Source organism: Dysidea avara, chromosome 10, assembly GCF_963678975.1.
Source record: "Dysidea avara chromosome 10, odDysAvar1.4, whole genome shotgun sequence".
NCBI classification, from domain to species: Eukaryota; Metazoa; Porifera; class Demospongiae; order Dictyoceratida; family Dysideidae; genus Dysidea; species Dysidea avara.
The window spans coordinates 28,646,797-28,664,854 of NC_089281.1; the positions used below are offsets into that span (position 1 = coordinate 28,646,797).

General features: G+C 36.9%; 1 protein-coding gene across 2 annotated transcripts; it reads left to right on the forward strand.

Moving 5' to 3' along the window:
* Window positions 1–310: 310 nt before the first annotated feature.
* Window positions 311–5,396, forward strand: LOC136268921 (E3 ubiquitin-protein ligase TRIM45-like). Of its 2 annotated transcripts, XM_066064398.1 has the most exons (3): window positions 311–1,899; window positions 5,130–5,198; window positions 5,252–5,396. In XM_066064398.1, exons 1-2 carry the CDS (start codon window positions 323–325, stop codon window positions 5,152–5,154), a joined length of 1,602 nt encoding a protein of 533 aa, XP_065920470.1. In that variant the 5' UTR covers window positions 311–322; the 3' UTR covers window positions 5,155–5,198; window positions 5,252–5,396. The 2 variants fall into 2 exon arrangements, with proteins under 2 accessions (XP_065920470.1, XP_065920469.1); XM_066064397.1 differs by having other exon boundaries at window positions 5,130–5,385.
* Window positions 5,397–18,058: the final 12,662 nt, after the last annotated feature.

The following is an 18,058-nucleotide window of genomic DNA, read 5'->3' on the forward strand; positions in this document are numbered from 1 at the left end:
CTTCAATGCCTACAAAATAGAGCCATTTCCTGTGATCACAAAATGTTTGAGGAAACATGATCATGCTATTCTCTTCACATTGCCTTCATTAAATTGCCAACTTCCCATTATGTATACTTTTTAACCAGTCATTGTGTTTGGACCCATAACACGCACTGTAAAACGGCCAACCTGCAAAATTGCCTAGCTATCAAGTAGCTACTTTCGGTCAGTTGATAGAATTCATTAATCTCCACTGTTCCAGTGAATTAATTCAAGGCCCACAAAACATTACTGAATCTGTAGTCAATGTGTGCTGGTACGCATGCGCATTTTAATCAACATGGCAGAGTGTAATGACATTCGTGTAGAAGTCACTTGTTTGATTTGCTTTGATATTCTTACCGAACCAAAGATTCTCCCTTGTCTTCACACGTTTTGCAAGGGATGTCTACAAGATTTGTGGGAGAAGTCAGACGTTACGAATGAGCCTGCGACACAGCGAACCATTCACACCGAGGTTACTGATTCAAGTTCTTTGTTCTTTGATCCTCTGTTAGTGAATCGTTCAGACACTGCTGCACAAGTTGGAGTGCTCCAGAAGTCGGAAAAGCATTTACGAAATGTCAGTTTGTACAAGCAGCTCAACAACGGAGAAGTCAAGTGCTCCTTGTGTCCAGAGAAGGTTATGCTAACTTCAGTAGATGCTCTTCCATCCAATGAATCAGCACAACAGTTAGTAGAGCTGGTGAGAATGGAGCAACAAATCAGTGGGCAGACCCCACCCTCCTGCCAGTCTTGTGATAACGAACTTGGTGCAGTAGCTGTTTGTTTACAATGCGACGTGTTCCTTTGTACTGCTTGTGTGGCTGTGCATAAGAAACTGAAACTGCTGAGCTCTCATCAAGTTGTTAGTTTCGGTGACATCAAATCAGGGAAGGTTGATTTGCGGTCAATTTTGGATCACAAGCAAGAGCATTGTTCCTTCCATCCTGATAAATTGCTGGAGTTGTTTTGCAAAAAGGAAGATTGCTTTATTTGTCTTGGGTGTGCAGTTGTCAAGCATCGAGATCACGAGTATGAGGAAGTCTTCACTGTTGCTCAAGAATACAAGGTAGAGATTGATTGTATGCTTTTGGATGTTGTAGCTGGGCTGGAGAAGTTAGAAAAAGCTGTTGGTGAAATAACAGATAGGCAGTCACAAATTCAATTGAGAAAACTAGAGAATACTGAAAAGGTTGAAAAGGTGTTTGAGGAAATCACACTGGCTTTGAATAAGAGAAAACAGCAGATAATTAATAATATTAATGAAACAGCAGCAAGTAGAATTGAAGCATTGGACAAGCAGTGTAAAGAACTGACTAGCAAATGTGTGCAGATGAAGAGTTACCTTGAGCTTGTTGAATCAAAACTGCAGTCAGAAAGAGATCGGGCCATAGTAAGTATGAAAAGTAAGATGGTTAATAGAGGTGATGAGCTGGTGAAAGTTGCATTACAAACAGAGTTACTTCCTGTTGAGACAGTACCAAACAAGATAGAGTTTTGCAGATTACAGAAGGTTTTAGGTCTGATCAGTTTGTTTAGTAAACCAGACATCTATACAAAGAAATGCAAGTTAGCTAGAACAACCAGTAGGAACAATTTCAATGGGTATCAAGTGACACTCAGGGACTCTCATGGCCGACTCATCTCAGGGTGTTCTGATGTTATCACTGTACAAGTCTTTCCTAATGAGAACATGCCACTAGAGTTAGGCATTCTACCAAAGATCAGTGAGCAGGGTAGTGGCTACTACACATTCTCTATTAGCAAAGGTGAATCTTGCGTAAATAGTAAACGAGGCTACCAATGTCGCTGTGAGAAATTTGGATCAGTTTGTGTTCAAATAGGAGGTGAAGATGTTCCAGGAAGTCCAATGAGGTAGGAGCTACTAATTCAGTATTGGCAGAATAGCTTGTGTGTATGTACGCATAGTGTTGTGTACAGCAAAAACTGCTGTATTCAGTTGCCTACTGAGGCCCTGTTTTAACCCATCATTAGGGATAGTAGAGACCATGGAGAATTGGGCTTTCCCCTTGCTTTTGCTTGCCCAAAAATGTTCCAACAAGTTTCTACAAAATTTATAAAAATACAATTGCCTGCCTGACTAACTGATGCCTTCAGCCAAGCATAACTTGATTATGATTAAGGCTACAGGCTTGATTTCTTAATGTCGCTTAATTCAGCTCGAGATATGCCTTTTCACCAACCACAGTAGCTACAATTAATGCAGCAAAGACTTATTTTGTCCTCCTATATGTCGTCTACTGCCACGTAGATGTTGGTTTGTCGCAACACGTTATGACTTCAGTGCTAGCTATCACAAGAATAACTGTAATTTTTTTCTGCTTGCAGAGATTTTTCTTGCACTGTTCTTCACACGATGGTAGAACATACCTAAAAATGAAACAGAATGGTCACTTTGCTTTTCAGTAATTGATAGTCAGGGCAAGTAATTTTTGTAATGTGTCCGGCACCTTTCTTTCCTTTGGTCTGGTTCACCAGTCATTATGTTGCAAAAATGTGAACAAACAAGTGTAACAAAAAATTAGAAATTTTATAGCAGTTATAGAAGGGTACACTAGCTTGCAGTTTTACTTAATCCCTACTTCAGTTATGTGTGTTTGTATTTAATTTGTACGATTTAATTTTTACCGTATCACTATCAATAGAAAATTTTAACTACTTTGATCATGTGTCTCAGGTATAAGGAAAAGCTAGAAATTTTAAAAGTAGCAGACATTTATTCGACCATATTAGGATAAATGACTACATCATGAGTACACAAAATTGTGGGTTGTATCATAAAAAATCTCCCAAGTAGAAGTCATAAGGAACCATCAAATTTTATAACCATGTTATAGGTTGTCAATTGCACAATATGTTTAGAGTGCACTTTTCAAAAGGAAATGATACACTTAACATGGTTGTGCAAACTGGTTTAAACATTTATGGGCACATATTTAAACCACTACAATGAAACATGGTGTAAAGTAGGGCTCTGTTAACGGGCGGTTAGAAGACAGTGGCACAGTTAATCCTCATTACAATGTGCCCGTAAGTAATCAGTCTCATTCCCAGACTGCTTTTTTCCCCTTTTGTATTAGTGATGCCATGATCTATCGTATATTGTGATAATCGTGATAGAAACATTTCATGATAATCGTGATAGAGAAAAATCAATATCGTGATATAGAAACACAATCTATTTAGTGAGAAGTGACTTGATATTTGCAAAAAAATGAGGTTATTTCTATGGCAACATGTGGTGATGCATAAAAACAACTGACTGTACTTTGTCAATAATTTTTATAAATTGAACTTGTCCTGTGAAAACATTAACTTATTCAGTTCATTTAATATATTGATACAAGTCCAATGATATCGTGATTATTGTGATATTAAAATTTTTATGTCGTGGCATCACTATTATGCATTTGAGTGGGGGAAAACCCAACTACAAAAGGGAAAGAAGTGGTCTGGGCCAAGACTAGTAAGTAATCGTGTGGTCTTTTTGCTGTGAAGTGTTGAATTGTTCCATTTGACAATATCTAGTGAACATAGTGAATATAGAAAACCGAATCTAGTCATGTTGGCATGGCAGATTTACGAAGGCTGGCCCGGTTCAGCGGGGGGGGGGTGTTCCAATAGCAACACTAATTTGCAAGCAACTGGAGTTGACCCCCAGCCTTTAAATATTTTAATGGCCTACAACTCAACGGATTGCTATGTTTCATGGATGAATTGGTACGATAGTGAATCAGTTATATTAGCTATTTTGTATGGCCCACTAGTTAGTAGGCCTACACATAGGGACCTGAGTATATAGTGACAAAATTGTATTTTGTTTCAATAATGTACACTATAAATGTGTCAAGGATGTGTTTATAGACCCACCCAGTGTGTGATATAAACACAGGAAGCCAATGACTAAAAACTGCAGATTAACATGCAATATAAGCTCTCAATCAGTTTTTGCATCACCCCCATTTATAATGTTGCAATGTCTGGTCTAGAAATATTGCCTTCCTTAAAGAAAAAAAACCTGAAATTCAACACGACATCATTTCCAACAAGAAGTTCCTTCTAATACAAATATTTTAATTTGTTAATGCAGTGCTCCCTCCGTTATCTGAACTCATTGAGCCCTCAGGTAATCAAAAAGTTCGGATAATAGAAGCCCATTTATATTGATATACAGAACTCCATTCAAATACTCTAATAGAACGTACACATCATCAAAATACTCTAATAGAACAGTCATTTCCACAGTAACAGAACATTTGGATAATTAATGGTCGGGACTGCTATACATCGATATTTATATTTGTGACCATCTCAGCAAAACCCGATTTTTTGCACAATCATTAACAAACACATGTGACATGAAACAGATTTTCGAACTCTCTGTTAGCAGGCCAATGAGATGGTATGTAGTTTTAATTGATTTGGGTCTACCTTCCGTGAGAAATAGCCAGATAAAACTTGTGTTTTTTTTACTTTGTAGCATGCATAATTTACAATTTACAAACTTTTTTCTCTAAACTCAAGCGATGTAGTAAACGTAAACATCATTTCTTCAATTAAACTTCCTTCATACCATGTGATAAGTGACTACAAGACTAAAACTATACCTTGGTTGGTTTGCTAATCCATGGTGAACATTGTAAACCAAATCCATAGCCACTGTATAAAATCAATTTTTTGCTCTTCCTATACTGTCTAGTGCTATAATTCCAAGACTACTCACCACAGAAGGCTGAAACTTTGGTGATCCATTCCTTGGGCACTGTAGATAATGCTGAGAAAATGAAACAAAATCAGAAGTTGTGCAAACAAGTTGGATTTTTGCTGAGATGATCATGTTTATGCCGTACTAAAGTGTATTTGACTGCTCTATTACAGTATTTTGATATTTTTAAGAGTTCATGTAGATTTACCAAGGTATAAATGGTGCATGCTCACATAAAAGGATTTCCCAAACTGTTGGTAGCCCCTGTGTTGTATTGTAATGTGTTGCTTTTTGTGTGGGGGCTGGCAGAAGAAAAAATGGTCTGAACATATGAAACTTTCTATTAAGTTCATAATGAAGATTGTATGGTCTTTTCTAGGTTTGAAAATGGATGTCATATTTGATTCAGAAGCAGTATATACATCTTTCAGTACACATTAATGAACTGGTGAGCACATGCACAGCAGTGCAGTAACATTTGTGTTTATATGCTGTATGTAGTTATGCAGGCTACTAAGAGTGACATTTGATTTTGTGTTTTGTTTGTGGAGTTTATAAGAAAAGAAGTTTGTAAAATGAATGCTGTATATTTCAGGGCAGAGGAGACACCTTTTTAGGGGGGAGCTGGGATGTAACTAGATTTATCTAGGGATGGATGACATGCCAGTAGTGTACTAGCATGCTAATCTAGCTCCCCCAGGAAATTTGATATTGAGATTGAATCAACACTATTCACATTAGCTTGACTGTTGTGTTAGGGCGACTGCTCTATTAGGGTATCTCAATCTTTAAACATTTATTGGGGCAAGCCTGAGCAAGCCCCACACTAGCAAGGCAGAAACTGTATAGTCAACCATTTATGATATAGTCAATGGAAAGTTCTATGCTAGAAAAAAAACTCCAAAAACTGTACAGTATGGACCATTATGATATACTGCTTATATTTTTCCATATATATAATAAATCCCACACACTTATTTATGACTTGTAAAGGTCAGTCCCACCTTCAATGAATATTATATGTGTGGGATTAATAGTCTGTGCTGAAACACAGTGACTCACTACATTCTAAAATTATGGATAGAGAGCAAATACAGAAGTAAGGAAAAGTCCAGATCAGTGTCAAGTGAGATTAGCTAGGTGTAGACAAGCTGATAGAAGAAAATATGCTGCATTAACTGACAATGCTGTATAATTTACATCGGGGCAGATGCCAAAGAATGACAACAAATCAACCAGTAGTTATACAAACAAATATCAACAAGACGATGTACACAATTTGCTTATAGCTACAGAAATCCCACCATTTGATCACTTTTGGAATTCAGATGATGACACAATTTCATAGCAATTTTGTGCCTTGGACTTCACAAAAAAGTTCTAATTTGTGTAGAAACATTCCAAGCATATTGGAATTTATCTATTAGTGCTGCAGTCAAGAAACTTGAATGGATTTACTTGACCACGCATAATTAGCTAGCAATTGATTGTATGTACATAACGCTTGTATGTACCCCAATCATTTTCATCCCTTGAACAAACCAGCTGAGAAAATACCTGCAGTACCTATAATCTTAAACTGCAACTTAAAGCTTTGACTATTTGCTAAAAAATAATGTCTTATACAAAACATTCTGTGCTATATAGCAACTGCACATTACAGATTTCATGGTACACAAAAACAGCTGACAATAGTTATGGTGGAATTCTCTTTTACAATAAACTAAACAGAGTAAAATAACTTAGTGATAAATGATCCTACCATTTCCCGGCATTCTGTTGGCCTTTTGAAATGTTTTGTTTCAAAGACTGTAGTCAGAATTGTTGCGTGCCTTTCCAGGTAGACAATACTTGTATGCTCCTTTAGCTATCAATGCCTACAGAGTCCTTGTACAACAACATTAACTGAAATCATGTACTTGTAGTTTAAATCACACAATGAAGCTTGCAAAGAAGCTGACAGTCTCATGTATGTGATTTGTGTTTCAAAATTTTTGTTATAACTATTTTGGAGTCTTACATGAGGGGAGGCTGTGTGATAACAATTATGTATTCTCATGGCTTAAGATAATATCTTTGCCTATTTTGATTACAGTAAACTATAGCAGTCTAGATGGAAAAAGTATACACGTACCAATTTATTATTAGGCCACTCCAAATAAATTTCTGTTTCCCATCCTACACTCAGGAATTTGGTACGTTCTGCATGTTGATCTTGTGTTTACCATGTTTATCTTGGCACTTTATAATTGTCATTGTGTATCTTGTGTTTTCTACGTGCTGATTGAAACATTATATACATTTTGCCACAACAGCATAACTATATTCAGTTGTGTAATTTAGTACTTAAATACATCATTGTCAACTTACACATAAATCAACTTGCATATTTGCACGTGCATAAACTCTAAATCCAATAGCCATGTGGGTACACATGCAGTATAGTGATATTTTTTACCAGAAAAACCCAAATGTTCATAATCCCTATCGTATAGTACTATTGTACTGTATGATAACTGAAACTAAAACTAACATCTAAAAGTATAACCATAAATTGTATTGAAGATGGCAACTAAAACTAAAACTTGAACAAACTTTACAGCTATAACTAATACTAAAAGTCAAATGCATTACAAACTACTATACACATGTAAAGTAGATCCTAAGGTGAACTTCATGACATCAACAAGACACTTCAAAAAAAAGTAACTAGTTCAGTACCCTTACTTTTATCCCATGTTAGTTTCTTTTGTAAAAGTAACTATAGTGTGCAGTTAATTACTTTCATATACTTGTTTGTTAACCCTCTATATAGCTGTGAGGTTTTCAGTCCAGTGGAGCGTAGTCTGGACCAAAATTGAACTGTATGGATCGACTTAGGTAACTATTAAAAAACAGTGTTAACCACAAGATTATGAATAAAATCACTAAAATCAGCCTATGTCTCTAATCCTGAAGCGATTCACATCAACTATACAGAAAAGTAACTTGTAACTATCACAGATTGTCTTCTTTATGATAGACATGATTAACAACTAGAACAACTAACAAACTAGCTAGTCTTCTTTTGGGCTTTCTGGGATTATGTGATCGTAACTGGAGGCACAAGGACTTCTGGGAAAGCACATTGCATAAATGCACCGAGAAGTTGTAGTGAAGTTGTCAGTGCATGTACAAATTATTCCATTTATCTGCCATATGGCGGTTTTGATGGTTAGAGGGATAAAAGTGTTCAATAATATATTTACATTAAAATTTGTAGTTGTTATATGAATTCCTTTTTTGAAATTATGAATTACAAAACAGTCACTACAATTACCAATACACGTTATAATTAAATGTCAAGTGTGTACAACAAATATTATAACATACTTAGTCCCAACTCCCAAAGTGGTAACAGATCTACACCTTGTTCCCATAAAACTACTTGATCTGCAAACTGGTTAGTACCTACCGTGCAGTGACCAGCAGTAAACAATTTTCTGTTCCAAAACATTTTCTTTAGTGAGGCATTAAAATTCTCCACATCCACACGTTTAGATTTAACACACATATAATGTTATCAGTTTGGGGGAGTTCCTCACAAGAGATATTATACCTTCAAATGTCAATGATTGTACACTCATCACTACATGTACCAGTCCACCATGAGCTGAAACTGAGGTCATGAAGTGATCAGGAACTTTAGTATGGTCCAATGAATGAATGTATAACTGTTGTAGATTATGATTATGGGCTAAGTTCAGTGATAGACGGTAGCAATTACAATAAAATACTTTCAGTTCAGTACAGTTATTAATCACATCCTGTACAACAGTGTGTGGTGTATGGTTAACTAGGTATATATAACAATAGTTTAGTGATAGAAAATAGGATAGCATTAATGTATCTTCATTGGTAGAACCCTCTAAATAACAATCACCACATTGTATTCCTCTGATAGTCCAACACTTCTGACACAAACAAATCAACTTTTCCTTGTTAGCAGCTTTTGATCTCAAAGCACGATACTCTACTGCCAAGTGGGTCAACTTCATGTTGCTCAGTATTTCCCACAATTGTGTCTGATCCTCCACTTTTGAAACACATATACCAAGTAAGTTTAGTCCTTGTAGGTTGAGACAGTGACCACTAATAGCCTGTAGACCTTGTAGACTTTTCAAACAATGACAGCAATTCTGCAAGTTGAGTCGCTGAAGATTAGGACAAGCAATAGCTAATTGTTCCAAGTGACCAAAATGAAGTGAGGAACAGTTTAAAAAATCACCATGAGTAACACAACTAAGGTTGCCAAATCTTGCAATGTGTACAGAGTCCGTGATCTTGTTCACAATGTAATCATGAGTTTGATGACTTGCCATATGATCATTTCTTCGATGCCTCGCCATATATAGTGTCCTTCCACCATACTGACAATCAGTCATCACTGCTACATCATTGTTCAATCTCAATATACCAAAGTAAAAGTTACTGAGTTTCACACATGGAGTGGTCACTTGACCAGATCCCTCAACCTGTAGTTGAAAATATGGAAGTGTAGGAGAAAAATTTAAAGGTACTTTACTAGATCTACTGCACAGTCTGAAGATACTAGTATTACCAGTAGGAATGGTAGTAAGTTGAGTAGCACAGTCGACTAACTTTTCAGTGCCGAAAAAATCTGTTGGAGCAATAACATTAAAACTTGGAGGCCTGAATTGTGATTCCTTCCCCAAAGCTTAAACAATTCCAGAGATAAATCGTAACAATAACTATTTGAAACTATTGTGAGTTCTCTCAACTGACCAGTATTAAGAAGTAATTGTTTAATGTCACTATCATCGTCAACCCAAAGTTCTAGTGTTTTTAGACATCCCATATGATGTATTGCCATTCTTAGTTGGTCAGGATCTAACTTGGTTGATGGTAGACTAAGATGTTGTACATTACTACAATACTGCAGCATCTCTACCAGTCTTGTTGATGCTACTCTAGTGTAAGGAAAGGATAACATTTTGACATGTTGTCCACACACCTTCAACACCTCCTTCACATTACACTCTTCATGACTGTCATAATAAGGCCACACAAACTCCCACCACAGTGATGGTGTTCCTTCAATCACATATTTCAACCATCTTGAAACATATCTCAATTTTACTCTGTCATGTAGTGAAGATAAAAATGAGATGATGTAAACTAACAACTCTGTAGGATGTGTTAATAGGTTGACAGGAGACTCCTCATGAGATTTGTCTTGATCTTGATTCATCAAGCTGTTTGATGACAATAGTTAGTGTCCAAATTTATGAGATAGTTTCACTCCTGTACAATGTCAAACCAATTAATATAATCTATTTATATCCATTCATGATTTTGAAAATACAAGGATGTATACAAGGTACTTTGTGGATTGAGGCTTGTGCTACCCTGGTAAGCCAACTAACATACTCAGTTCATAGATTAATTTTAGGAAAATTGGGGAAGCGCAAGATTTTGCAGGGTGTGGCATGAAAATCTGCTGGGCAAAAAGGGCTGGTACACTGTACATCTCTACTATCAATTACTGATTTTCTGCATTTGAGAGATGGTCATACCTGCCAGTATTACGAAGTAGCTGTACTGTGCCCTTCTATCCTGGGGTGATGGACATGGTTAAGATACATTTTAGATGAGTGGGTAGGTATACATGGGATATGAGATAAACTACTACCAGTATGGAGCAGTGAGCAGTTAACCCAAGGGGTAACTATAAAACCACCAATCAGGGGAACACCAAGCTATAATTTGTCTTCATTAGTACACCATTTCCAACTTCTACTAATTAGCATTGTTAGACCTATACACATGTTATAGTGTGGGCATGTTAGAAATTGTTTAGAATTTTTTAAAATATACTGTATAGCGGGAAAGTTTGGTGGGGGCAAATTTGGCGAATGACCAGCTTTCGCCAAACTAAAATCATCCAAACTTTCCCACTTGTCCACTTTAATATCACGTAAACAAACATGCGTCTTGGGAATCTTGAAATATTTTCGAGTTGTTAAGAAAACCGAGCAGTCAACTCCATCTAATCTACCGGATACCAATGGACCACTATGTAAGGTGATACCGTCCCCCACCATTGCTATGGTAAATGAAAAGGTCAGTGCTGCAAGCATCTGCCGTTCTTTCTCCATGGAGGGATTTGACTACAGCTACTGCTAGCGGGTCATGTGTGTTTCCAGTTTCTCTCTCAGTGCCTAACTCTTCACCAAGAGCTGGTCGCCTTGTATATATGGAATCCACAGATCACGTTGTCTACAACAGAGCTACTGTAGTCTCGCATAGCCAGACCCTATTTCTCCGCACTGCGCTTATCGATTGGAAATTATAAGAGCTCCAATCGATATGCGCTGTGCAGAGAAATAGGGTCTGGCTACGCGAGACTACAACAAAGCTATATCCACTCATCCTCTTGTGAGTCCACATGGCATCACTCTATGATGAAGAATGCTGATATGCGGCTCAAGAAATTAATTGATTAGTGAAGCAGCACCGATTGGTTCATCAATTCGCCAAACTTTTTTTTTGACTTCATTGCTTTTTTGTGTGTTTTTTGTGTGTTTACACAAGTCGACGTTAAAAAAACAACATTTTTTTTGCCATCTACTTTTGATGGAGAGATTCGCCAAACTTTATTCCCACCAAACTTTCCCGCTATACAGTATTTTTATTTTAACAGGGAGACAACATCAGCTAAAGCTGTATTTCAGCTATGCCCTGGACAACCATACAATAATAATGCACCTATCAATGTTAATCCCCACCCTCCCCCTCCCGGGCACTATAGGGGATTTAGTGCACACTTGATTTAGAATAATTCCCCAAAGGTGGGGGATTTGATCGCAGCGGACATACTTCAGTGTACTTTAAAAGTGCACGTGAGTAACTTCCGCAATAGTGACTACACATGATAAATTAGTTTTAGCTATCTTGTTTCAATCATCATTGGTGCTTTTAAACGATTCTTCTTAATGGAAACGAAAAGAGAGAAAACAGTATTAGTTCTGATGGGTAACCACACAAGAACAGTAAAGTATTTCACTATTTCGTGTATGACTGTGAGCAGCCGGCTGAAACAGACGTGGAAGCAGAAGTTCAGTGATTAACTGACACTATCAAGGAGCATTTTAATGTTGTGCTGTTAGGCTACGAGTTTTTCATCCAAGTGAAGAGGGAGACTGAGGATTGGGGAAGTGTGTTTATTGATTATGATGGTAGTGAAATAAACGACAAATCTGTAATAAGAATAATCCGCAAGGCCAAATCTGTGGCACAAGTAAGGTTTCATATAGCTACTGTTTGCATTTAAGGTTGTGTGTGGCTGTGTTCCAAAGTAGTCATTAGTCTCGTCCTCGCAGACCCATTCTCCGGGGTGGCACTTATCGATTAGAGAATGGGTCTGCGAGAATGAGACTAAGTAGTCATGTAACACTTTTGGATGAATTAGATAAATAACCAAGCTTACCTGACTGGGGCCCAGTTTGGCAAGGGTTACGCAGCTGAGAGCTGTTTGTACAAGAAGTTAGCTTCCATATTGGCAGACAGGTGGGACATGAATCATATAGCCAATGCTTGTTTTGGTTGAGATGCAGGCTTTGCTGCTCACTGTTAATGTCTGCCATCATGTGCTTAAGGGGACATTGCTCTTCTGTATGTCATCCTGTAACTGCTAGCATTGGTCTGAGCAAGGGCATCCCATCTCTATTCTAGGGGGAAAAATCACAAAGGTTGTTGTGTACATCTGACAATTTCATTGTTCAGTTCCAAGAATTTCAGAACCCACCCATGAACCACACCTACAAATGTGTGGGCTTGGTAGTACCACATGCAATAAGCCTCCAGCTGGCATGACAAATACATTTTGTTTGTTGCAGTTACCATGGCTTGTTTTTGAAGTAACAGCATATAGCTGTGTACTGCATGATCTCCAACTGAACCTATATTATTAAACTGGTGTTAGCTGTACATGCTTTAAAGGGGGCGTCTGGATTCAGTGGAATGGAATGGTGGACTGGAATGGAATGGTGGAATGGTACTTAGGTAATTTCAATTAGAGGTCACCTCTTTATAAAGATCACCTTCTAACAAAGACCACCTCTTTACAAAGACCATTTTACTTTAATATCTGAATTGTCATTGACTTGTGTAGTCTGACTGTATTCCTAACTAGGCAGATGCTAGCAGCATCGTGGGGCTAGCCTGAAGGGAATAAGTGTTTTATATTATTATCTTTGTGGTTGTATAGCTTGTAAATATCTCATGTACCTCTAGCATTTACTTTTAAAAAAAAATTTTAGAAGCTATGGCTAGGTAATATGTTGTGGGTAATTCATTTATTCATGATTATTATAGTTTTACAGGTAATGCTGCTTGGAGTATAGGTCATAATTGAATGTTGGTCTTATTATCTAGCCATTCATGCTAAGCACATTATATAAAAGTATGGGATTGAACTGTATTCCTAATTAATTCCCTGTAAATCTAATTGGATAGTAAATTGGTACCTTTCCCAATAGTCCGGCATTGTAGAGGAGAAAAAGGCAGCTAAATTACTAGCCAATTAGAGTTACAGGGAATTAATTAGGAATGCAGCAAGACTGCACGAGTCAATGATAAAGGACCAAATATTTATAAATTATAGCTAGTTATTTGCCAGTATTTGTTGGCCTCACGAGATATTAGCTCCTTTAGTTGTCAGTTACTTTTAGTTTGATGGGGACGTCATTTTTATACAGCCAAACTGTTTTTGCGTGGGGTATTACAAATCAAGTATCACTCTGACTTTTCTAGGCATGTGGTACGCAACTGATCAATAAGACCATTCTATGAGGATACACTCTAAAACAACAAGATAGCAGCAATTTGAACATTAAAGTAAAGTGGTCTTTATAAAGAGGTGGTCTTTGTTAGACGGTGGTCTTTATAAAGAGGTTACCACTAATTGAAATTACCTAAGTACCACTCCACCATTCCATTCCACCATTCCGTTCCACTGAATCCAGACGCCCCTTTAAGGGTTGTTGTTGGAACATTTGTAGACCGCTCCACTGCAGGACCCACCCCTCATGCAAGGAAGCAAACAGGAGACTACTCCACAGAGTAGTTCCCTGGTTCAATTATGCTTATCAAGGAATATGCAACTTACTTCACCAATGGTACACACAGTTTGTAACTTTAAGTTTTGTATTCATATGTTGGTATTTTGAATATAGGAATCTCATAGTGCTGTGAGTGCAGAGTACATTAAAGAAAACTCTAAAATATATGGCAGCCAGGGAAATAGAAGATTGTCTAGATATGAAAATGAAATTAATCACACTAGTATGAATCTTTGTCTTGAAACTCCTAACCTTTTATCAGATCATAAAACTCTGTTGGAAAAAGCTAGACAAGTAATCGATGCTAATGGATATGTCTACAATAAAGGAAAATCTCGTTCACATAAATTAAACCCAAGTCAAAAGTCAGGTGCCAAACATATTAAACTTAACAAAGAGGTCCGCCTGTCAAGAATCAAAGAAATCAATGAAAAGGTTAAAGACATAACAGACCAGACTGGATTCAAAGAAAAACGTAGAGAATCAGCTAACAACCTGCATCATTATAAAGAGTGTGATAAACTTACCGAACAAATATCTTCCTTGAAATCAAAAAAACGAAAATTAGATCTTGAACTTAAATGTCTACATAAAAAGCAACAGCAGTCTAAGTGGTATCATAGCCATAAGTACATCATCATCGTTATCATCTGGCTACGAACGTAATGTCTCCAGCAGCCAGGGATCAATAGAATGCTCTGAAGTTGAAAATCAGAGCTCAAAATGATTCTGATCCTACTGCAACTTGTTCTGAAGGAGCACATGAAAACAGACTGGTGAGTTCTTTAATAAATTCTGATGAGGATATAGATGATGGAAAAGAGCAAACAGAAAACACACCAGATAAGTTCAATGACTTTGAATCCTCACAGAGTACAGATGACGACATGGAAAGTAGTCAGCATTTTTAGTAGGGCCTCCCCATTGTGATAAGGGGAGACCATTAAATGACTTGTTACTTTGTTATTACTCATCTGAGAAAAATAGGGTCTTTCTAATTCCATACAGGAATTTAAAAATGTATATGTATCTGAAATATGTGGTCTTAGTTTGTGTGAGTATGTTTCTGCTTGTACTGCTAATTGTGTTAGGTTTCATATGACCCATTGTAAAAAATGTAATGGAATGCTAACAGTGGCAAAAATTGTACTTGATAATGGATATTGTATACTTTCAGAAGCATTTAAGACAGTATCTACTGGAATTAAATATACAGCTGAACATGTAAGATGAAAATTGCTCCAAATGCCACTGGTTTCCGTTAACATAGGTGAGCAGAACTCAGGATCTTTTGCCATACTTATGAAAAAATATCCAGACACTGACTTCTTAAAAATTAGCAGGATTTTTAATGGGCTTGTTCTTCAGCAGTCCTCTGACAATAACACTACACTTGAAAAATCTGTTGTTAAATTGTTGCTTAATATTGCAAAATCTGATAGTGAGCATAAATGTTTACTATATGCAATTTATTGGGCATCTGGTATGAGTGACAAGCCTGTAAAAGGTATGGGTTTGAAAATATGTCAGAAATAGAAGAAGCAATAAAAAACATCCAAACCATTCACAAAGTTATTACAGACTTAGCACACATTGAAGAAAAGGCATTACTTCTTTCATGTGGAGTTGAATTGTCCTCATCTGAGTCAGATACAAGTGGTGATGAACTGCAAACAGTTATAGACAATTTCGCTAGATATCATAAAATCTATTGATGATGTGCCAAAATTATTGCAGTCCTGTCAATACGATTGGTTCGAAATAATACAAAAAATTGAAAACTCCACAGGAACTGAGATAAATTACTCATTATCAGAATCACTATATGAAGTTTATTCCAAAACAATCACATTTCTGAAGATAACAATAAATTGTTAAGGCGATCATTTTTCGCTCAACAGAAAATGAGAGTGATCGTATTGCTAGATCTATTAATGGAGAAGTAATCTCAGAATCTGACAATGCAGAAGATATTGTAACAGTATCAGAACCTTTAAGTGCTGAAGGGAAGACTTCGAACCAGAAAAAAAGGAAGCTGTGTAAGTTGTTGGACCTACAGTGTCGAGGACCTCTCCAGGATTTTTGTCCCACTCTAGCATCTGTCATCCATGCTTACTCCTTTCGTCGTGTTGTGGATGACAGTTTGATGTTGCGGCAGATGACGAAATATAATTCATTGGACTTATTTATTAATGGTTTCCTGGGCATAATTCCCTCTCTCTGGACTACGATTCCGTTAACTTTAAGGGAGAGAGGTACAACTGAGGGATGGTCCACCCTTCGACACCAATTTCAAAGACATTTCACTGACATTTAATTATTTTTTTGTACTCAGCCATCATAATTATGTTATGTGCACTGTATTTGTTACAGTAAAAAAAAAAAAAAAAAAAAAAAGGAGGGCAATTCAAAGGACTAAAAAAACGAAGAACAGAAAAGGCTATAGCAGAGAAAAGATTATTGTGTTGACATGAATCAAAAAGAGCCAGTAATTTAGGAGCAATGTCCAGATATTAGAGATAAAACCGAAAGTTTTGTTCAGCAGTACAATGTTGGTGTTGATGCTTGGAGACGCACTGGCGTACTCACTTTTGATGGCAATGTCAAACTTAAAGAAAAAGTAACATATGAAAAATCCGTCAGTATATATTTACAAAATATTTATAAAAGAAAGTTTTATATGGAACAGTGATACAACTTAGTGTACCCAGAAATAAGAGAAGACGTTCAGCTACACGATGCAAAGGAATAGCAAAAGTGACAAACAGGAGAGCTAGAAAAAGATTTAATTTAAAGTTTAATCCTGATGAACATTGGAGCTGTGCATTATTACAATACACTGATGGAAGAAATGTAGTGAACAATAATTGGGACAATGCAGCAGGATTTCGGTTATACACTTTAACTACCTGTAAACAGTATTCTAGGCCAACTCTGGAAAATCAGCCTATTCTTAATACTAGAACAGACTTTGTTAATAAGCACCCTTCCGTGTTGCAGACTACATCATACAACTTTACACATACTTCTACGACTGATGAAATTTGTGTTGGGATAGTGAAAGTGGCCAAGCTTCACCAAAAGAACCCTACTCAGCACATGACAGATCTGTGCATGTTGGAATCTAAGCCTGAACTGTCTTCAGCTTTTATCAATCCCTTGAGTGGTGCACACAAACAAATTGAATGTGTAAGAGTTGATGGCAACAGATAAAAGCCCTAGCCATGAAGAGGTCCAGTTTCTTTGGACACAGCATTGTATTGCTAAAGAAAAAATAGTTACTTTAGTAACAACTAGGAGTAGTGGATCATCCTTTCTTAACAGAGTGGAATTGCAAATGGCTGTCTTAGTTTGGGTCACGCCAATACATTCATTCCTTCCACTATAGGTGGAAGTTGCATGGACGAGACTACATGCGGAAATTGATCCGGAAAAGTTGAAAAGAAATTTGAATTTGGCTATTGATGCATATATTAATAGGGTCAATGGATGTCCTTGCGGTACAACTACTATACAATTGTACAATAGTGGACAGTTCTGAGTACACAGTAGACCAGAAAAAATAGTTTCTTGAAAGGCTCAAAAAAAGAAAAATTGGCTTTACAAAAACATATCCAAACAGTTATAAAGAGTTTCAGACCATTTGGAATATTCATAATAGCCATATGATCGATCATTTACCATCACAATACATATTTATATTAACATGTTGCTATAGGCCAGAGTGTATGCATCCAGTGTGCAAAAAAGGAGAGCCCACTGAGCCTGTGAATTGGTGGTATGTAGGTGGATCACCAATTACAGCACTTCCTTTTCCTGCTAAGGATGAAGAGAGACCAGGACATTACAAGACTTCATATATTGATGTTAATAATTCTGAATGTCTTAAATTGATGATACAACCACCTCTACGATCATCAAGCAAGAATTTCTAAGTTGATTAACTACCCTCCTTCAGATACATTTATACGACTGCCAAAAAAAGTCATGCTTACATCAGATAATGTAAAGTTTTGGTTAGACCATCTTCATACTGTGTTATTAAATTGCAAGCAAGGAGCTGCAAAGGCAGTTGTTAGAAGGCGAGCTAAAAAATTGAATTCTATAGCTGTTACCTTACCATCTGACCCATCATCACCAGTTAGTTTACCATCTGACCAGACCAATGATGAAAATACGGGTAATG

Excerpts from the sequence above, each read along its gene's own strand:
- LOC136268921 (XM_066064398.1), top strand. The coding sequence starts at position 323 with ATGGCAGAGTGTAATGACATTCGTGTAGAAGTCACTTGTTTGATTTGC. Across the intron at positions 1,900-5,129 it reads GTTCCAGGAAGTCCAATGAG|GTTTGAAAATGGATGTCATA; the intron begins GTAGGAGCTACT and ends GGTCTTTTCTAG.